General features: G+C 42.9%; 1 protein-coding gene across 4 annotated transcripts in view; it reads right to left on the bottom strand.

Moving 5' to 3' along the window:
- Window positions 1–2,926: 2,926 nt before the first annotated feature.
- LOC119464137 (cyclic AMP response element-binding protein A) overlaps window positions 2,927–23,159 on the bottom strand; it is a 260,539-nt gene continuing 240,306 nt past the window's right edge. For 3 of the 4 annotated variants that reach the window (XM_049655564.1, XM_037724975.2, XM_049655565.1), the window contains 8 exons: window positions 22,007–22,408; window positions 20,363–20,706; window positions 19,623–19,766; window positions 18,355–18,413; window positions 17,631–17,699; window positions 16,486–16,582; window positions 15,213–15,259; window positions 2,927–14,174 (listed from right to left, as the gene is read on the bottom strand). In XM_049655564.1, coding sequence (XP_049511521.1) covers window positions 15,215–15,259; window positions 16,486–16,582; window positions 17,631–17,699; window positions 18,355–18,413; window positions 19,623–19,766; window positions 20,363–20,706; window positions 22,007–22,408 — 1,160 coding nt within the window. In that variant the 3' untranslated portion in view covers window positions 2,927–14,174; window positions 15,213–15,214. Of the gene's footprint in view, window positions 14,175–15,212; window positions 15,260–16,485; window positions 16,583–17,630; window positions 17,700–18,354; window positions 18,414–19,622; window positions 19,767–20,362; window positions 20,707–22,006; window positions 22,409–23,159 lie in introns of those variants that run through there. The other variant, XR_007463209.1, reaches the window with a different exon arrangement.

The raw sequence follows: 23,159 nt of genomic DNA, 5'->3' as shown, positions 1-23,159 counted from the left end.
GAAAAGACTGTTGCCGACTCCGCCTTGAAAATCCCGTACCAGCCTGCTATGACGTCATGGATTTTGACGGCGTCCCCTTCGTTGAGTCGAGTTAATATTTTATTGGTAGAGATTGGTAGAGATTCTAGAAGCACCAAAGTCTGGGCTCGGCAAATTAATTTCTAAATCCTCTACTTAGCTACAAGGGCCCGAATTTACGTAAAAAAATTAAATCTGTCACGTCACACTGACGCACAGGTACTCGAGTCCCCTGTGAGAAATTCAATAAGCTGAACTTCGACCTTTACTTTCTCTCTCATTTTAATTAGGGATCGGATGTTTAGACACTAAAAATCTGTTTTAGGCGCCTACAACACACACTAAAGCAGTCGTCTAGGGCAAATATAGAATCCGAATACTGCCTTTTAGGCATGTACAGGCTTCAATAGGAACTTCCGCTGTGCATTTCAGAAGAAATTATTTTCTAAGGAACACAGCCCACTAAACCCTTGTCTTGTGAAATTCATTTTACTTTCCTTATAAAACAGATATGAGGTAAGTCGCGTATATATAGGTTACAACATCTATCTCAAGTTTAGTGTCTCTAGACACCACGAGTGACAAAAGAAGCACTATCTCAAGATTTCTCAGGTTTCTCATAGCACCATTTTTTTCACTGAGTACTATGCTGTTGTATGTTTTCACTGAGTACTATGCTGTTGTTGAGTACTATGTTGTTGTATGTTGTATGGTTGTATGCTGTTGGGTTTGGCGTTGGCTGACGGGTTCCATCCCACCGCTATTAACCACCAGCTGTTGTGACTCGTGCCCAAGCGCTCTACGAGTTTACGTAGCTGGTGATGTACCATGGTGCCAGGTGATCAAGAGGTCAGGGGCGACGTCCAAGAAGAGCAAAAGAGGGGTTATTTACAGCATTTACATTTTGAGAGATTCAATGTACGAGCATGAACGAGCACACTCACAGCACTGAAGGTCCGCTTTTTAAGCCCTTCCGCGTTCCCCCTTTCTCTCGTAGGGGAATTCACTGTTGTTCTAGTCCAATCATAATTGCCGAAATGTTCACAAAATCTCGCCCCTGACGTTGCACTGTTCCGCCGGATTACGCCTCCAAGGTTGCGCAACCTCCCCCACATACGGGCAACCACTTGGCGACATGGGAGCCTTCAACTTTTCTCCATTCCCATGGGAAGTGTTGCCGTTGGCCCTTTTTGCAAGTATGATGGGGCTTTTCATTAAGATCAGCTTGACAGAGAGATGGGCCTTCACGCTAAATAGCGTTTCCACGAAGGGCAGTGTTGTCGTCGTCGCAAGTGAGCTCTTTTGTTTGACTGTCACAGTCCATACCGTGACGGAAAAGATCAACGATGTCGTTTAACGACGCACGAGACCGATGACTCAGAATTCGTCTCGCCCATCAGCTCTGAGCTGTCAGACAGCCGAAAGTATGAAACATAATGGCATGTCCATTAGTCTCAGGTGACGCTGGTCTAGTCGCCAGCTCCCTGGCCTTGCAAAGACGAAGAGGTATGAATGGCATTTCATCGCTGCAAGCTTGCCGGCGCAGCATCCTTTGACAAGAACAGCCGCTGGGCACAACTGTGCTAAATGCCAATTGTAACAATGCAGAAAAGGAACGCACAACATGCACCGAAGTTGGCAGCAATTGCTTGTTCTTGTGACTTTTGCAGCGCTCCCAAAACATGAAACGACAGAACTGCACAGGACACGCGCACGAATACGTACTATTTCGCTCAGTTTTAAATCCTAATGCACACACCTGTACTCCGAAAAGTTCGATGACCCAGTGCCCTCTGGAATTGCAGAATGTTCGCTGGTCAGAACCTTCAACGGTTGTCTCAGTACCGAGGACCCGAGGTTCTTGCTCGAGACAGATTGAATCCAACTCTATCAGCGACAGGTCCATTGGGGGTGGCGGCGAATCTTTTCTGAACGTCCAAAATGATCCCCGCATTCCGGGTCAGCATTACGCTCGAGCATTGAAGTGTCTCAATGGTGTCGGCTAAAATAGTGAAGTGGAGGCACAAGTACGCAAGCCACCTTCAAGTACATCGCCACGTAGAGCAGTTTGAACCTTTCTTACAGCGATGCTCTCGTCTTAGGCAAAACTGTTGATTTGCTTGCTCATCCTCTAATTTGATTAGTATAATTCACTTAATAATCCTCTTAATTCGCTTAGACATCCCTCTTAATTCGCTTAGTCGTCCACTTAATTCGCTTTATCATCCATCTTAATTCACTTTATCATTCATCTTGCTTGTTTACGGGGGTATGAGCCATTGATGATGACAGTTTTTGTATTTTCCATGTAGTCGAAGCGTTTTCGCTCAAGGACTTTGAAGGTCGACTGAATGATGAGGCATATAAGGCTTTCGCCTTAATAACGTGTGCCGGTAAAAGTGCTCCTGGAATGTTTCTAGACCCATGGTTCATGCTTATATGTTAAATAGGGACGATAAGGACGCAAGGAAAAACATGGGCACTTTACCTAAATTTGTCTCTAAATATAATCAACCAATTGCAGCAAAATTAACGAAAACAGAGTTCTGAAAGAATACATTGTCAGCCTTGATTTACTAGATTGACTGCTTCTCTTTAGTGTACCTGTAGGAATCTGATGAACAGTAAATTTGGGTGGGAATGCAGGGAGGGGTAACGCATTAGATAGCCGCACAGGGTGCCACAAAGCACCCTGAGGGCACATCGGCATGGCGCATATTAGAGCAACAAAAGTTGGGTGTAGTTGTGCTTCATCGTACCCAGTCGTACTTTGCGTCACATACGTGTTTGTTGTATTCTGATGTGATGCATCCAATTTCTTTCCGAATAAGGCTGATAGTAACTTGCCCTAATTTACTTTTAGTTCTAGTTAGTTGTGTGCAGTTGCAAAGAAGACAGGACAACGAGGTGCGGGCATATCACTTCATATATATTTTATGTATTTCATCATGCACACACGTGGGAAAAAAAATTGTGCACATCCCACTTGAGATAGAGAGAGAAAAAAATATAACGTGCACAGTTCGCGCATAACAAAAAATAATAATAAAACAGAGAAACAAGAGCGTCTAGGAAACGTAAACGCTCTGTCAATGCAATGGCAACAAAGTATATGAGAGGAAGAAAAAGAAGCTGGTCCCCAAAAGATAAAAAACAAGTTGACAACATGGACACTTTTTCTTTTGCACCAAAATACACACACTGTCACACGTACTAATGCATGCACACACTCATACACACACACACACACATTGCAGTGACATGTAAAGTCGATGACTCATGATGGCATGACGGGTGCTGAACGACTGAGGGAGCACAAAATGGCGTGTAACCGACCTTCCTCGACGGCATTAGTCGACACCATGACAGCGCACAGTCATACCGCGACAAAAGACAGATGCGAGAAGAAATACGCGCGGAGAAAGAAAAATGTCAGAAACACCCCTTGCAAAAGTTGCGCATGATATCCAGTTGCATCTCTACAGAAAGTATCGAAGACAACGAAAAGCCACAAGAAAGACAAGATTTATATTCCAATTTTGGAAAGGCAAGGCAGAGAATTGCTACCCGCCACCGTTTTCTTAACACAAGTCTGGCTTGCACAGCAGAGTTCTTTAAACACAACAGTTGTGCGAAACGACTTTGGAAATCTGACTCTGCTCTGTGTTCTTTTTTTAGTTTTCTTTATGCTACCAGTGGACGAAAATCACCAAACTTTGTGTGCCGTACTCACATCAATCAGTGACCGTAGTTTAGTTGGCCTACACAAAGCTGACAAAACAATTCGCGGACCTCCAAATTTTAAATTGACTAGCACATTTTTATTTAAACATGGCTACCATCCGTAAGCTTAGAGATTTTACGGTTAAAGAATTCTGCTGTGAAGAAAACATGGCCTGAAAACTTCAGGAGTACCTTTTGCGAGACAGAAACAACCAGTAAAACACAGTAGATATACTGGCTAACAGTTGCGCAAGCAACCACCGCGCAAGAGCCCCGTGAGTAAAAGGAATCGGCAACTACTGGCAACGCCATCTATTAACGAGAAATCAGGCGAACTATGTACCGCAACACATCCCGACGTGTTCTGGCCCTCAAAAGGTTTTAATGCAATGTCATGAATGCACGCGTCTCTAAAGAAATAGAAGAGAATTGTCGCGCTTTGAAAACAAGTTTTCTTTTTAAGCATGTGCGCAAGGACACAACGAAAGACCGAATGCACAGACAGGTGTTCATTATCCGTATTTAATGCAAAAAATGCGATGAAAGGTTCTATAAATGGGCATAGAGGTGGATTGGTGCTGCACGTGAAGAGTTGAAGCGTTCACAGTTGTTGTACGTCATCGTGATTTATGAGGCGAATGTACAAAAATAGAGCACTATAAAAATAATAATAAGCGCGCACATACGTGTGGAAAAGAGCACCAAGAAAACAATGTCCTCGAAAGGAGACATTGCGATTCTGTAGGTCTTCGATGTCAACTGTTTTCTGCCGAAAAATATACTCGTTTTCCTTCTTGATGACCACATCTGTTAATGACCTTCATAATGACCATTCTAAGAGCAAGCCCCGTTACAAGTTAATGAAACTTCCGAGTTGAAAAGGTCAGAGCGACCGGCCTGTGACGTCATACAGGTACAGTGTGGAGGCCTACAACGAGAGAAGACTAGCTACGATCTGTAGACGCGAGTTCGCGAAGGTAGAGTAACAATGACGGCTCAAGAATACACTTTACCGCCAATATAACAATGGCGTTGCCTGTAAAAGCATTAAAACTTGCTCTAGTACGCATTACGATGCTTTAAGTTATCTTTGAAGCGCTAGAAAGTGCCCGCGTATGATATAGCGGAACAGTTATAGTCAGCCACTAAAACAATTGATACTGTGGAAACATGCCGGATCCGTAATTCTAATTATTTCTGGGTGAGACATTCGGAAATAACTATAATAATGCTGTTGATGATCGTTGGATTCCAATTCTTCAGCGATTTCGAGTGACGAAGAATAAATAAAATATGCAATCATCAAGCAATCGGTGACTCGGCGTACAGTGTTAAGATGCACGGTATACGACTGCTTGTACTCACGGAATCCCTCTTTCAAGCTTACAACACCGTGGCTAAGTTGGCAGGCTTCTAGAAGCGTACAAACATTACAGCGCAGTGCTTACTCTTCGAGCGTTACAGAACTAGTGCCAAAGCGGGAAGCCCTGAACTACAAGCTAAAGAGCTAGACAAAGCGCAGAAAACTGCCTTTTTTTTTAGAAAACAATGGCCTGTACAATGAGCTGTCTTGTGCACAGTGCCAACAGCTGTATAGAAAGTTTTATATGTTGTACGACGCGTAACACATAAATCTTTTCTCTTATACGTGGCATATAGATACATCTCTGTTTAATTTCTATACAAATAATATATGTATTCCGACGGTGTTAGATATGACGGGGAAAAAGAAACATTACTCTATAATCGTATGTACACATTTCTTATGCTGTCATATAGTGTGATCTCAAAAGTACATCGACGATAACATTCGTAAAACCTGTACAAAACCCGATGTGGGTATAGAACTCGGAAAAGCTCACTTATAGTGTGCTAGTTCGCTCATTCTAGCCTCCTTGATTTCTAGTCTCGAAGACATGAAAATGTGCAGAATGTTGCAATGAAGGCTCTAAAATAACTCGCTAAGGTATATATGTGCCTTTCTTTTTTCGGAAGCGGCAAAAAGCTATTTAAGCAGTGACACTTAGAAGGCAACAGGGATGCTTTCTGTTGCAGAGCTAATCGTGTGCAGTAGATGTTACCGTCCATCAATAGTGTACACAACCGTACACGGTACATGGCACTGGGATTTTCACACGTCATCATCGTCAACATTCAATGGCCAACTGCAGCGAAATTTTCGACCGTGTAGAAAGCCTAGCATCAGACAGTAGATACTAGCGGCTGCCGCGCAATGGTGTGGATGCATGGACGCCCGGATGTGGTGCAGAAAGCTCGGAAAATAATTGCAGCTTTTTTAAAAAACGGAACTCAAGAAAATGCCACCATTAGCGCACGCCTGGAATGACGCAAATCCCGGAAAGTTGAAAACCTGCACGGGGCGCCTGGACATTGCATCCGAGATCGGTCTACTTCCGCGGTGGGTTGAGAATCTCGGAGGCTATGTTGCGGGACTGGCTTCATATCTCCTAACAAGTGGCTGCGTTGCCTGTTAAGGCGCTAAGTAATGGCTATTACTGAAACAAAATAGGCGATTACCAGCCCTGTAGCTTTGTCAAGATTGCTTTCAAGAGTATACACTACTAATTTATAATCAATTTATATAAAGTGAAAGTTCAATGCAGTTCGCCTTTGAAGACTTCTTCTATAGATCTATGATTAGTCCTGCCCTGCATTAGCTGAACCCATCCCCTGGGAACTGAGGCAAGACTAACGTTGGAGGTAGATAGTGCACTATAACAACGGAGACAGTGATGCCAACTTATTCTGTTTTAACTCGACATTCAAGAGTTCGCGTACCACCAGCAGGGCACGTTAGCCACCCTTGCAAAATCCATGCATGACATTCAATCACATCTCTATAGAAAGTCAATTGAATGTACCAAAATCTCTATCTAAACACTACACAATTTCTATAACCTTTGTAAGGGTGTGCTGAGCATGTGCAGAGTAAACGGAGTCCACCGGGGAAAGTACGAGAACTCCAAGCAATGGAGTCTAATAGGAAGCCAGCACTTGTAAAAAAGCATAGCGAGAACTCCCTTTGCTCGTAGCGTTTAGAGGAAGCTACTGTGCTAAATGAACCACGTGTTGGAAGTTTCTGTCGAAGTTTTAAGGCGTGCGATAATTCTGATTTAGCGAGTGCAATGGCCTCCAGGCACGAAAGCTTAAAATGTTCATTATAGGTGCGCAATATACATGGACGCTCTTTGAGTCGATGCTGAAAGATAACAGGCGATGAATAGAAATTTCTGTTGAGAGTACACCATATTACCGGCAATAAAAATTGCACAGAAATTGCACATAGCCTTCATAAAACGTCCGTCTGAAGGTTACAGAAAATATTCAAACTATCACGACTTTTTTTCTTTTTTGCGTGGGAAGTCTCCAAGGCACGGCCGAGATCACAAAGACGACACTGTCAATAAATGCTTTCGTTTCAGAAGTTCCACAAGAGACTGCATTGTTGTGCATAAGACGTAAGTACCATGACCTCATACCGCAAAAGCGATAATAAATATACCTTCACTTGCAGAGGACTCAACGCGCCTTCCGATGCCCTTTTAAGTGGTCAATGTGTGATCGTAGTAAAGCTGCAATACCCGCAAACCAAGTGCATTTTTAGTATATCAACCTAACAGGGCTCAGGTGTTTCTTTAAATACGAAAGCCTGAATATTTTTCGAAATTTTGAATTTTTCTTGTTTGTTTTAACATATTGTTATGGGGATACATAAATTCAACATCATGATAAATTTCAAGTGATAACCGGTCGACGAGTTAAGACAATAGAGAAACAAGTCATCAGTTTTGTCGTTTCTTGGTCTGTTGACGAAATGGTATAGTGCAAAGCAACTTATAAATACCCTCACCATAAAAACATTGGCGATGAGTAACAGTTGCTAATGGAATTACCCCTGACCATTTTGTTCTTTATCACCCTTGTGGTGACTATAGTACCTTGTTCACCGAACAGTGTTCCACTAAAGCCATTGTATACATTTGAATTTGTTGCCATTGATGGGAAGTTGTGCACGCGCAAGTTTAACACCAAGAATCTACTGACCAGTAAACGATTATGCAATGTGGCAAATTTCAAGTTCAATGTGTTCTTGGCTTTCTGCCAAAATATGCTACCTTTTCTTGCTGTGAAATCGTGTCACCTACATCCACCGCTGAGTGTTTAAGCTTGAAAAAAAAAAATCGGCAACAGTACTAAACAAAGTTGTAGGAGAACGGAAATCAGTGAGATTCAACAGAAGTAGCTCGATGAAGTCTAAGATGACAACCAAGAATTCAAGAGCTTGTCATGGCATCTCATACTACATGTCTAATGGCATATATATATATATATATATATATACACTGGTTATTTTTTTGAAACAGACACGTTTTCCAAGGTCTGGTTAAGGAATGACAAAGGTTCGAATGGTTCTAATCTAGCAAGCCTATGTAATGATATTCGTGAAACACAACGTGTTAGCGTTTGGGCAACTGAAAAGCTGTCATACTGAACGCCCTTCACAAAGACACATTCTCCTTACAACAATATAAACATTGCTACAAACTACGAGTTAGCCTTAACAAGCTTTTCTAAGGAACTATGCGACACAACGGCAGTTCAGTCTTTACACACAATTTAATTATTATAAATTTCACATATGCAGATGCACTGCAAGCACTCGGCACTTGGGTGCAAAATTTTCCTAAACAAAGTACTTTTGCACAGCAAGACCTGGAGATCAGGTTAGGTTAGGTCCAGTCGTTCCGAAAGTGGAACACATAAATAAGTATCACTAGTTTGACATGCCAAGTCAATGAAAGCCAAACATTTACAGCACTAAGAGAGATGGCAGACTCATCTACCCTTCATTACCATTTAGCAGTTTTGACGCTCACTTGAGACAGCGAATATGGTCAAGAAGGAAGCATGGCTGTAAGATGTTCCGAGCTACTGGTGTTGAGACGTACACTCTGAAAATTATGCACCCTTCACAGTTGTAAAATGAATGCATGTTATTAACTTGCCTCTTGACAGAAAGTATATCGAAAAAATCTAAAACTCAATAAGAAGAAATGAAAATTTCTACTACTTTTGCATGGGAGGGCTTATTTTGTCTCACAACAATTACCGTCATTAGTGGCGCATGCACAAACTCTACCTAGCACATTCCTGTCAAAAACGCTGTGCGATATTGATACGCACACGCTGTTTCTCAAGGAAAGTATCGGGCTTGCAAAACAAACTAATAATATTCAATTGCATATCAAGAAAAAGCCAATGGAAATACAAAGCATTTGTTCCCTTTGTAAGAAAAGAAAAATTCTTGTAAGATTGCTGACTATCATTTACGGTAGAGTAAGATAAACACTAATGGGCGTGAAACCTGTTCAGAGTGTAGGTAAACATTGTGCCACTGTATGCTACTTTGAATCCAACATATACTACTTCACTTTCTTGCGATGGTGAAAGTGCGCAGTTGAGAACAATTTAAACCCGTTTTGGCTCTTTTTTTTATTCTGGAAGTGAAAAGGCACTTGATTCGACACAGCAACGGGGTCTTCCGTTTAGTGATGCATACACCCTAGGCGCGATTTGCACAAAGTCCCTATATTAAAACATTGCACTTGAGAAGGAGACATGCTCAACACTACGTTTTATCATTGTCACCAACGTCGCAATTCATAACTTCATGCATAATTCATAAATTCATAACTTAAAAATGTATGGCTACGCACTTGGATCACGTGAAATCAGCCCGCAACAGAAACAAGTCACGTGAAACTCGTAAAAGTGAGCAATGAGAAAGTGAGAGAGCGTGTTAAAAAAATATCGGCGTACGCCAAAATGCGGTAAAAAAAACATGTGCTGCAAAAAATTCTCACTTTCGAGACTAGCAAGTTTTATAAGCTTCTTGTTGAGGATTAAAACACATCATGGCTCAAGAAAAAGATTTCACATAAATCTGTCCAGAGATTTCGTACCAGCATTTTGTAACTCCATTCTCTGATCGCAGGTTCTGTCAGTGCTATCAACAGCTGGCGGTTGAAAATAGCAGTGTCATTCTTTTAATTAGCATTTTAAATGTGAATCAACAATTTCAGATTCGTGATCAACACTGATATCTAATCTAATGCAAGCAGCATACAAAACGCTGTCAACTACAGAAATTTCCAAGCAGCCGCTGTATAACTGTCTAATGACAAATGACAGTGCTTTGAGTTTCAGAAGTCTCGTATGGTGAATGGGAATAAATTGCAGTTTTACGAACAATAACTGCTGATCAAAATCATAGCCGATTATCCTCCCCAGTTTAAGGTGATTCGCACAAATGAAGCGCGCGAATGAATAATCAGAAAAGAAAGACTTCAAAACAGTGACATATTATTATCACATCATTGCACGTTACGCTGAGTTCGGTGAGCAAAACAGAGGGCGAAAAAGCCGCAAACACTCGGCAAGTTCTTAAGACAATGTCAAAAGCGAAGTCGCAGCAATTGAAACACGCGGTTTTCACCCCAAAATAGAAAAAAATAAAGGACAGGAAAAAAAGAAAACCATTATGCGTCTTGTAACGAATGTCACAGCCACAATGAACAAATCCGTACGATTTACAAAAAATCATGCTTACATTTAACGAAAGACAACCTGAAAGAGGTCATAGTTGAGGCCACTGCGATGTCATTGAATGAATTAAATATTCTTTCTTCCTGCATTTTCATCCAAAACTAAGAAAGGAAGTAACACACCTAGGCAGGATAAGTGTATTGGTACTATTTAGAATTAGAAACATATCGCAAGGACAGCCAACCAAAAAAGCCCACCTGGAGAAAAAGAAAAGACCACGTTGCCACAAGCAACCCCTTCTTGTTAACCTTGGCTGTAACGGTACCCGGTAATAAAATTGAGAAACTTTCAATAATAAAGAAAGAGTGAATTCGCTCTCAACACCAAGCGTCGTGATGCATTGATGAGCACATTTACCTCAAGTGCGCTTATGAAAAAAAAAATTGAAACAAGTGTTAACACGGCTTTCAGTATGGTTGTTTAGCTAGGCTCGTTTCTCGGCCACGGCTAGCTTTTCTATATGATCCACAGTCTAAATTGTGAGCAAAGCTAATTGAGACTAATAATGAAGCAAACAAAAATATTAATTTTGCAGAAGTTTCGTAAGAGTTCCTATACAGAAAAATGGAATTACAGAGTTGCATGCGGAATGTTTCAGAAGGGATGGTGGTCTCACCAAACCATTCTGTACATTTCGCAATGCAGCTGTTCTCAAACCCATTCAGGGAAGTTTTGACCTCGGTCCTCAAGATCAAGATCCCTGATGATAGAATAAAGATTTATTAATGGACTGATTGATAGCCTCATAGTATGGAGGATGTACCGGGAAATGGAGACAATGACAGTTCGTAACGTATGTGCTTGTGATTTCAAACGAACTGAAGACCGTTCCACGAAGGAGGTTGAAGCCATATACAGCGAATGACGAATGTGGACAACTTGAAATTGATAGTAGGTATGTAATTGTTGAATTTCCCCAAATGTGATGCATTCGTTGACTGAGCTTAAAACACTGCTAGTATGGGACAAATTCCGATACAGCCAGCGTCTTTGACAAAGGAGGTTGAACATGAAGGGCACATTCAGGAATGACTTGCAATTGTACAGTCCATTCTCACCGAAAAAAAAGAGAAAGCGATTTGCCCGCCCAATCAAGGGAAAAAAATTCTCCAAACAACTTCGCCACTATGAGGGAAACAAGTGATGCTAACGGAGTGAACCAATGTTACAATGTTCTCAGCTCGATGACAATAAATTATTTGTGAGCAGCCCCCACTGGCTGCCATATGTGAAATTGAGGCGCATATGCACGGGTGCTGAATAGCTGCCTGCCCATTTTTAGATGCAAATGTGAATACAGTACAAGCGATAAATTTTTTTGGTATTTTCAAATGTCGAGGCATTTGATCAGTAAGTTCAACATGATATGACCTGAAACACACAGACCGCATCCTTCGCAGGACCTGTGAACATCTGTCTGCTCGTTAGATTTCGGTGAACTTCATGCCACAGACTTCCACGCCGAAATCTCATAGATGCCTCTGGAATACCTTTCGAAGCGAAAGTGCCCGACGAACCACTCCACAGCTTTGTACAACGTATGTTCGCATTGTTAACACAATGTTCCGATGAAAGCCTGTTGGCTGACGTTAGCGTCACCTGATCCCTCAACGGTTCACACATCACACAGCACATGCGCAGCTCGAAAGGAGTTTACGTGTACTCTTTCACAACTAAAGAAGCCTTGCAAGAAAGGAGAGAGAAAATAAAAGGGTGGAATATGTAAATGAAAAACAGTGAATGTCATAACACGCACAAAAAAGTGAGCCCTCTTGTCGAAACGATCTCTGCCATACACACACCTCCTCTGAAAAACATGATCTCGTCTATTGCAACATGCCATCGTAATAATGATAAAAAAGAATGGACAAAGAGAAAAAAGAACAAAATAGAAAGTCTAGATGCATGCGTGTGATATAAGTGACATTTGATAATGATTCTCTTTTTGTGCGCTAAGGACTAGTCAAAAAAGTATTCTGTTTCTCTCGTGTTTCCCATAGCAAGTGCTGCAGTATCATCGCAGAGGTACTCGTCTGCACCTTTATCGTCACCAGGTAAGGAAATAAAAAATACTATCTAGAGAGGTAATGTCAGGAGAGAACAGCATAAGATGAAAAAGCGTCCACTGGACGCTCGTTTACAGGTCCAGACAGCGACTTGGCCAAAGTTAGTTGAAGCAAGCTTTTTTTGAGAAATGCTTTTCTTTGGAGATCGTCGCCAAGCCTAATGCCAAATTTCATGTATGCCTGAATGACGAGCACAAATGCATTACCCCCTTGCAGTGGGTTTTTGTTGCGTGGTAAAGACTGGAGCTTGTAGAGGATTTCGTTGTTGAGCTGCTGTGGGGTAAGCGCCCTTCCTTCAATGAGCGAGCCTTGAAGAAAATGTGAATTTGATAGAACTAGCTTTTCCGAGTCAACACAGCCAGCCACCACATGCCTCTGAAGAGACGAACTCTCACGTTTCAACACAGCTTAAAATTAAAAAAAAAAGAACGACTAAAATAGGGAATGTGAGCTCAAAGAAATCAACAATCATAATAAGTAAAGAGAACAGAGAGTCAAGTAACAACGTGAGAAAAGAAAAGTGTTCCCAAACCTTACAAATCCAGAACATCAACAAAAAGCCGAACATTTATGATTTGCGACAAAAAGAAAAGAAAGTACAGCGTAACACGTAATGCCGGAAGATGAACATGAAATGTCCAAAGAAGGGCATCGATATATTCAGAATGTCTCATTTAGCTCTACGAGCTATTGCACAAAACAAAAAGAAATTAAAACACTTGTAATGACATTTCTGTTACAAGAAAACAAGAAAAAGAGGCACATTGCAGGGCGTCAACCATATTGCAAAAGAACGCCGATGATAACTTTGGTGGTTGTCTTCTCTTTTTTTTTTCTTCTAGCGTTCTTAGCAACAATGAGTGCATATGCAACTATTTACAAAAAGACGATATATATCGAAAGTGATAGACGCTGTTGCCTTGATGGGTTTCGCACATGAAATAAAAAGAAAGGATAAGGAATGCATTCCACAAATATTTCCATCAAGGCAACGGCGCTGTAAAAAATATAAACACACAGACTGTGTAATTTCCCCACACGAACGTTTCCAACTAACATTCAGGAAGTTTCTTCTAAACATCGGTGTCGCCTGAGTGTAGAAGGAAGATGGTAACTGTGGAAGGAATTAAAAAAACAACAAAAAACACATTGTAACAGAAGTGAAAGAAGGCGAGGAGGAAAAAACAAAACTTTGCTGCTCTGTTCTCCATCTTTGTTTTGGCACTGCCTGGGGGTTTTCGTCTGCTATAATCAGCAAACCGGTTCCGTGAGCGGTGTCGTCTGTTCGCGCTTAGTACGTCGTCTGCTCACGGATTGTCGTCTGCTAACAGTGCACGCACATGTAGTTCGCAGACGACAAATGCTCACCGCAGCACGAGCACAGCCAGATTAGCGAGGCTGGCGGCCTCTATAGAAACGACAGTACGTCGAACCACCGAGGAAAAAATAAAAGGAAAAATGTACACGGAACCAAGGGTGAAAACAATATCAAACCCGAGCGATGTGTGGATGAAAAATTGTCCCTACGCAACACGTAGCCGGCGCAGGAAGGCTCTTCTCCGACGACGAAAGGCACTTGGTACGTCACCACTGGTTCCAGCACAAAAGCCGCGAGAAACGAAAACATGGTGTCCCAACACATATTCTTGAAGAAGGTGTATCGCACTCTCGAAACGGCGTCGGCTTGAACACCAGCGGTTCACGGCGGAGAACAAAGGTAGACGGCTAGACGACAGTGAACTGCAAGAAAGCACAAAACGAAGTGCGTTAGTATAAGTGTAAAGTTAATACAGTAAGTGAAAAGCAGTCACACCAAAGAACAGAAGTTTTCGTTTTGTGCATAGGAAAGTTCATGCACTGCCTCACTGCCACTTTGCGATAGGAGGTCTTGTCACATTAGACGAAAATGGCCCTTTCGCGCTACAGCTTTGAATCATACAATATTGTGTACTTCAGAGCAAGTTTCTGTGCGCGACAATGTATTTTTTTTGCAGTTTCACGCCGAATTTTCAATATTAAACCTACTTGCATATGTCAAAAGATTGAGCCTGCTTGTGACGTCAGTATGTTGAGCTTACTTGCAGACATTACATCTAAAATAAAGTGCTTCCATCATCTCTCAGCTGTTGTATTTGGTGGGCGAGGTCATTTTAAGCAGATGATGTAAGCTAATATTTCTTCGACAAACACCTAACTTCAGGGCCTCTGTTCAATGTTCGGATGCTTTGACGAATAATTTATGCTAGAATCGCATGCAGAATACTACTTCTGGATCAGTAAATTCTAGTAGATGGGCACTGAGAATGCCAACCACTTGAGATTTGCTCAGTGTTGAGCCAACGTTTCACTAAGCAGCTAACAAGTTCGTGATTCTGATTGCTCTCACCTACATTCATGCCCTTCTTCCTTCTGGGGTTTTACGTGCCAAAACCAGTTATGATTATGAGGCACGCCGTAGTGGAGGGCTCCGGATTAATTTTGACCACCTGGGGTTCCTTAATGTGCACTATACATCACTTTAAAATTTTCAACGACAATCAAGGTGTAATATTTGCAATAATATAAAAGTAGCACGTATAGAGGGATGCAATGAACTATGTCACAGTTTTCCTGTTGTCACTTTCTACTGAGTCACGGAGCTCACGAGCTAGACAACTCACCATGGCCAGTTTGTGACAGTTTAATTATAGCCGCACACAGAAGACATTACATGTTCACGTTTACTCGGAGTGCACTGAATTATGTGAAGTGCTGGCATGACAAGCAATGAGTACTCACAGTTAAATTATGTCCACCGGCTCGTCGTCGGTTTCGAAGTCCATATGCTGCGATAAACACAGACCTATATGTTACACACGTGTCATACGTAATATGACACCAGAGAAGAGAAAATGGGAGCACACAGAAGAAGAATTTGAAAGGACAGAGCGCTGTAGGAATAACTTGAAGTTCAATGCACAAACGCACCCTTTGCTTTATTGCGAAATATATCAGCTCGAAAAATCTGGTCTACATTCTTAATGGGCGGCATAAAAAGGCAAGGCCCTTTGTATTGCATATATTTGCTGCACCTGCACATTAAACGTTCAGTTGCGAATTCAGTGCATTGTCCTGCGTAATTCTTTCTTTGTGGATTGCTTTCACCTTTTACTTTCGCCATGGTGCATAATAACTGACTCGCACCAATTTTATACCTTAATTGTCACACACAAATGCTCATGGACACGATACCATAAAGAAAAAAAGGTTTACGAATCGAATATCTGGCTTCTGAAATTATACTATGATCCGGCTTCTGAAATTATACTATGATGCTCTCTCGTGACAAACGATTTTATTCACACACACGTACGCACAGGAAAAAATAAAACAGATTAAAACTTTTATGCGCCATTTTACATGTTGAGACGATAAAAACACTCACTAAGTTTAGCTCTACTATTTCTAAAACTCTCATGAGCACAGCCCGAATTATCTCCATGAGCGGACAGTGCAATTACGGGGAGTAATAACATGCGGAACAGCAGGGTGACAGAGCTTTACAAATAGTCTGCTGTATCTTTAGTTAGAAATTAGTTGGAGACGCAGGCATTAAATGCGGAAGTTCACACCACGAAAGAAATAGCTGTGACAACTGGGGAACAGATACCGATTAAGTTTGCCTGCATTTCAGTCACAACTCAAGTTCATAGTAGCATAAAAGCTTTTCGTCAAGCGTAACTGCAGAAAATATTCTTAAAATTGGTAGATAGAAGCTCAAGTATCAGTCATTCTGTTTACACCACAGTCTCGTTAACAAACGATAATACTATTCCATAAAAGTTAAGTCACCTGTACAGATATTAAAGCATTTGGTGTTTGAATACTCCTTGAGGTCTTCCTGAGCATTGTCAACTAACGCGTTTCTGTGAAACCAGCAGCTATACAGCTAATCACTGCAGTTAGCGCAGGAGTTGCAGTGTATCGAGTAAATGACTCTAAAGTGTTGTTTACAACCGATAGCTGACAAAATTTCCTTTAGATATGATTTGGCTAGTGTAACAATGCTTACAATCGTCGACGACCTTGACGCCGCCGAGCGGTTCTCGCACTTCACTGTCTGGTTCCCAAGTAATACCTGGAGCCGTTGTAACTGTGACAGCAATGACCTGCAAGGAAAATGGCAGAAATGAGTCAGCCAATTAATTTTACACAATAAATTGCACAAATAATAAATCTAAGTCTGATATTGAATTAAGAATATTGCTGTGGTTGATAGTATTATTATTACTATTTGTATGAAAACATAAAAATCACATGAAACAGATTTTCCCAACCACTTCAAAAGAAATAAGAAAAAGATGTCTCTCCAGAAGACAACAAAGTTACCCGGAGACAACTAATAATGCATAATTTATGACAATATTTACGCTTTTCAAGACAATGAACTCGCATATATGAGAATAAATTAGATATGAATAAAATGTAAAAATTTCTATTTTATTCCAGTAGATCTGAAGCATGCCTTAAAAAAAGACGTAAATACAGAAGGAGATCTCATAGTCGAAAGACTGAGTGCGAGACCTTCTGTTAATAATAAATCAGAGAAAAATAGCTATACAAAGAACAGAATCAGGTTATTAAGAACAGCTAACCTCATACAATGTTTCAAGACAAGTTTCACTGAATGCAATAAGCACAACATGGCAAACAAACAGCCAAATATTGTACAGAAATTATTTTGTGTTGAAATTTGACACATTTTTTGGCACTGCATGATCTCACTGTTGTGTAATGACTACCATGTAGCAAGTGCCGATTCAGCTCTCATATTTTTCATTATTGTGCAACCGTGTATTACTTACTGTACAACATACTGTGCCACATGTAACAAGCAAGTTTTACACTTTCCAGCTCAACATCTCAATGCACTCTATCTTTTTGTTTTTGCAAATTGCATTTTTTCCTACCTGTAACATATACTGTCCAACTGCAACACAAACAAAAGGGTTGTCGAAGAGATGCAAACCTCCTTGCCCCTCTCGGTATGTACATTAGCTAAATGTCAAAATAATCAAACATAATTAGCTGCCAATGCTTTTAAAGATAACGTTTTGCACAGTGCTATTGGAAACATCTTAGTCACTGAATTGGAGCTGTGTGCATTCCTGAATCAAGTGAAGAATCAAATAAGTTGTGAAAGTCTTTCATGCTTACCTGTTGCTGCTCTCTAGGACATCAACCTTTTTCTTGTACTCTTGGTTCTCGCTTAATAACGTCTCCACCCTGTGAAAAGACACAAGGCAAGTATTTTTGTATTGCTTGCTAGCAATGAAGACAATTGTAGAATTCAAATTTTTCGTAGTTTTTTTTTAATGCGAAATAACAGCCCTGCGTGCCATACAAACCATTTTATAGCTGTAAGTATTCACTTCACCCTATACGACCACTTTATTCGTGCAATGGTCAAACAAGGGTTGTTTCAGTCTGGGGCCAATGTTTCGACAGTTGAACTTGAACGTCTATAAGCCCACTTGGGTTAAACGCTGGCTCCAGCGGCATAAATTGTTTGAACAATGTTGATCACTTCAACTATCCAACTGCCCGTGATGCCCTGTGTGGTTTGGCTATCATGCTACAATGATTTTACAGAGACCCATTACATACTTTTTGCCAACATTTCCAGTACTGCAATCAATGAATCAATAAATCATAGCTTGCAATTTGTAGAATAGTGCCAAGTTTCAAGTGAGAACAACAAAACAACATTTTTGAGAAACTTAAACAAGTATCTTTCAAGGAATGACTCCAGACAAGCTACACAAAACAAACGACAACAGCAAGGAAAACAACATTCTAACAAATTATGAATGCACTTTTGTATATTATCAAAAGCCTGTAGCTTTTTCTAATGAACAAGTGGCCAGTAACACTAGCTTACCTCTTTTCTAAGGAATCCATGTACTCTTTCTTCTTCCTTCGGCTTTCTTGAGCTGATATCTGCAAATACACAAGTGCTACACAGTTGAAAAAGACAACAGATAACAGAGAGTCTTAGTAAAGCGTAGGAAAATACCTTGACTGTGCTATAAGATAGCGGGTTGAAATTGTGCATGCGCCAAACACGATGAAGAACTTAGCGGGTATGTATGCTCGCTAACTTTTGGATTTGACCTTGTGAGAATCACGAAGCATGTATAGCCAGTGTAACAGCATGGCGTTGGTCAGGCCGCATGCTTCAGTCCAAATTCATCCTTGCTGCTTACATGCTCTTTGTTGTCACATCAAGAAATAAATGGTAAAACCAGTTTACAGTTTAGTTTAATTTTATTTCAACACTAAATATTATCAATGTTTCATCGAACTAAGCCGTCCATAGGAAGTTGTCTCTGGACATCTGTTATGCCAAGGAGCTTGTACAAAAGACTTCAGCTAGCTGGATTTCCTTTAGAGTTACCTCTATAATGTGTTGAGAGAGACCAGTGACCCTTGCTGTACGTCTTGCCGATGCATAAATAAGGTAAGGGATCTGCGAACGTGTTTTTTAATATATATATTAACAAATTGCAATCCTACATAGGCCTGTAGCAGGAGAATGATTTATGAAGAAGCAAAAAGAAAAATGAAACTCGACACCTTGTCTGGTCTGGAAGTAGATTCATATTAGAAACACAATAAACAGAACGCCGACCAAAATGGCATTGTCGAAGGGGCTAGACATTTTGGCTACCACACTGAACTTTCAAAAATGAAAATCAACACATTACTAAACATTCTCAGTAACCCATGAAGTGGGAATGTGTCCAGGCAAAGAATTCGGGCATTCAGCGACATGGGAAATGAAACTGCATTTAAATACCGATTCACTAAGAATTTTTATGTTGTTTTGTTTACTAGTACTCAAGCCCATTTGCTTTAAATGCGGTTAACGATTGCAATTATTCACATACGGTTGGTGTCCTTATTCTTTATTCTGGACTTCCTACATCAACATTTTGCTTTTAGTCTATTTTTGCAACAAAAATCTAAACGCCATTTACATCCATCTTCAACAATGTTCATTCTACTGTAACACACTGCTTGGCACACTGGCTTAGACATAAGGCTCCTTGGAAGAAGGTGCCTCTACGCCATAGAATACCGTATCAAACTGTTCGTGAACTCACGCTCAGCGACATATTTGCATGAAAGCGTCGAACGCCTTGTCACCTTGTTTTTTATTTTTCGCCGTATCTTCTTGAGCGAGCGCTCTTCCGCCTTTGTGAGGGGTAACCGCTGGGGTATGGGGTAGCCTTCTGCCAGCAGTGTCCTCTTCTCCTCGTCTGTCAGTATTAACACTCCAGTGGCACCCTTCTGCGAGAAAATGGTACACTCAATGTCAGGATTGAGATGTGAGCAGCACAAATACCGGCGTGGGTGCATACATGTTAGGAGCCAAAGGTTGAGCATGTCACACTTTCTTGGGCACTGTTCAAAGCTAGGATAGTCAGCGTACTCCATTTTCAAGTTTCTCAACACTTACTGAATGAAGCGTAGCAGCTAGATATATGTAAACGAGAGTCGTTGAGTTTGCACTTCTTGATAACTCCAGCGTTCACATGGTAAAACTGACACGCTGGCACACGCACACACACTCTATCAACTCAACAAATGAAGTCATTGAAGAAAGCTTCTTCTCACAAGGACTCTTACTGTGGAGAAGCCAGCTTTCCCGAACGCCGTACCTACACACGCATGCATGCGCAGATTTTGAACCGTGTCGCAAGTGTGATAAGGAGGCTAAAATTGGATGTATGACATTTGAAGACGCTTCCGGTTCTCACCGAGATTCCATTAGACACTACCCAACTGTGGACCAAGTGTGACTCTGCAACGAGATTCAGGTTGCCCGCGCAGCCATTCATTCCTCGTGCGCTTGTCTGCGCAGGGCGAATGCAAAGTGCACTTACTGCCTGGTTGCTGATGAGCTGACTTCCGCCGCTCGCCGAGCCGCGCGACGAAGATGAGGAAGAGGAGGAGGATGATGACGACGATGACGTCACGGCCACGCGCGAATGTGACTGGCTGCGGCGGCTCATGGAGGACGATGACGACGCGGCGGGGTGGGACGGGCCATGGCCCGATGACGTGCCCTGAGATGACGGCATTGCGGCGGCATCGGGACTGCCTCCTCCAGCTGCCACTGTGAAACTGGTGGGTGAGCGGTTCTCTGTGCTGTGCACCGGGGACAGGCTCCCGTCCGAGTCGCTGCTGTGGCTTGATGGAGGCGTGGGTGGGAGCACGAAGCCGGACGCTGCGTTAAAACACCATACACGCACATTGATGTTTAACTCTCCCGCCAACCTCTTCCTCCAGACTAATAAGAGATCACTATCTATCTATCTATCTATCTATCTATCTATCTATCTATCTATCTATCTATCCCTCTGTCTGTCTAAATAAATAAATAGTCCGTCTGTCTGTCTGCAGACTACATTTAAGGAATACCAGAAGCGGTGACTCATCGATATGGGACTGTGATTAGTGCAATGACGTAATGGCGAGGGACGGGTGGCTACACCACCGTGAAATCTCCGCATGATTTCTCAGCGATGAGAGAGACTGTGCCAACGTCTGGCCAACACTGGCCACATGTTTGATAAAAATGGCGAAAGTGCATTAAAAAGCAACGAAAACTCAACTGCAATATTTTGGTGCCCAAACTGGATCGAAACGCAGGTATCTCCCTCTTCTCTCGCGCGACATCCGTGGCGTCATACGCACGTCACCGACGCAGCGGTTGGCGTGAAGTTCAAGTAGCAAAGCTTGGCAGAATCGTATTTTGGGGTCAGTTGGTGAAGCATTTGTAAATGGGTCAAGCGCATAACACGAGACAAAAGAATCCAGACGGGACATGCGCTACTGACAATCGTGAATGTTCGCTCACAGTTGCCGGCATTTTATTCATTAATGTCGGTATTTGACGTGGCTAGATTCGGAGAACCATCTGCGCATGCACGCTGTGACCTGCTGCGTCTAATACATTTCCCATAAACGTTCACAGTTGTTAGTAGCGCCCGTCCTGTCCCTATTCACTTGATTGTGGTACCGTGTACTACGCTTCAACTATTTAATAAAAAAAGAGGAAGTAGATCTCGGTCATTGTTTTCATCATAATTAAGGCCCCTTTCCGTCGCACTGCACATTTGGAAATAGCTGTACACCAGCGCTGATATCTGTCTACACACCCGTTCCTTCGGTCGGTTTGTTCAACTGCCGGTTTTAAACTGCACGGTGAGCGATATAAGCGATCGTCTGGCACACCTATGCTCCTCTGCAACACCACGCAGGCCGCGATTTGTCTTTTCTAGCCGGCTAGAAAAGAACGAGGGCTCTTCGAGTAGTGTCCGCTTCTGATCACCTTCGGAGCGGAAGGATTAGCAGCACACAATGGGCGAGACTTCGTTCCTCCTCTACTAGAACAGTGGGCATGTTCGCGTTACTACTATAACGGTACGGGGACGGTGGAACATGAGCACAGTGAACATCCCCATTGGTGAATGGGTCGCTCGGGGAGACCGAACGAACAGAGAGGGGGAAAAGCGGTGGCTCACGTGGTTCCAGCTTGACCTTCGGGTACACCATGTGGCGCTCGTGTCTCGCTGCGGCCAACACGATGGTGGGTTGCTTGAGCAGGCTCTGTTGCTGTTGTTGCTGCTGCTGTTGGTGGTGGTGGTGTTGGTGAATGTGAGTGGCCGCTGCGGCCGTAGCCGCGGCCGAGGCGACGCACGCCAGCGAGGCCGGTAACGAGCTGGCAACCAGGGGCGCCGAGGCGAGCGCCGAGGTCAGCAGGCGAGACGACGTCTTGCGGGACGGCGGAGGAGGCGGGCTCGACGGGGGCGGCGGCGGCGGGCTCATGGGCTCCTGCTTGACTACCACGCCGCCCGTGGCGGCCAGGTCTGACTGGCCGGTGACTGTGGACACGGGAACCGCGGGGAAGCACTCGGAGTCCATGTCTGCAAGCAGAGAACAGAGAGAGTGACTGAGGTAAATATGAAAGAGTGAGGTAGAGTGATTGAGAGGAGGAGGGTGATCTAGAATGAGACGGAGAGGTAGAGTGACAGAGTGAAAGAGGCTGAGGTAGAATGATTGAGAGTGATAGAGCGATAGAAAGAGGTTGACGTAGAATGAGGGAAAGAGATTGAGGTAGAGCGATAAAGTGACCTACAGAAGGTGACGTAGAAGGAGAAAAATAGGTTGAGGCAGAGTGAGACAGAGTTCAGAGGACGAGCGGAGAAGCTGGCTAGAGTGAGAGGCCGAGGTAGAGTTAGAGGGTAAGGTAGAATGATAGTGTTAGAGTGAGAGAACGAGAGAAAGTTGGTGAGGTAGAGTGAACTTGTAGAGCACTGCACGGGCTCGGGCTTACCCGAAAGCCCGGGCCCGGCCCGTCGGCCGGGCCGGGCCGGGTAGAGCAGTTTTCTCACGGGCTCGGGCCGGGCTCGGGCACAGCGTGTGCTTTTTGACCCGGGCCCGGGCCGGGCTCGGGCTTTCTGCGAGTTATTCTCGGGCTTCTCAATTCTGAAAAACATGTATTTTTCGGTCTCGGGCCGGGCTCGGGCTTAAGGTAAAGAAAGGGGTGGCGGGCCGGGCCGGGCGGGTAACGTAGATTATTTCCGGGCCGGGCCCGGGTCTCGCCATAAAGTTTTGATCGGGCTCGGGCGGGCCGCCCAATGTAAAAACGGGCCCGGGCCGGGCCCGGGCCGCAAA

This window comes from Dermacentor silvarum, chromosome 9, assembly GCF_013339745.2.
Source record: "Dermacentor silvarum isolate Dsil-2018 chromosome 9, BIME_Dsil_1.4, whole genome shotgun sequence".
NCBI classification, from domain to species: domain Eukaryota; kingdom Metazoa; phylum Arthropoda; class Arachnida; order Ixodida; family Ixodidae; genus Dermacentor; species Dermacentor silvarum.
The sequence above is the reverse complement of the archived record's forward strand: the minus strand, read 5'-3'. Positions and strand labels throughout refer to the sequence as shown.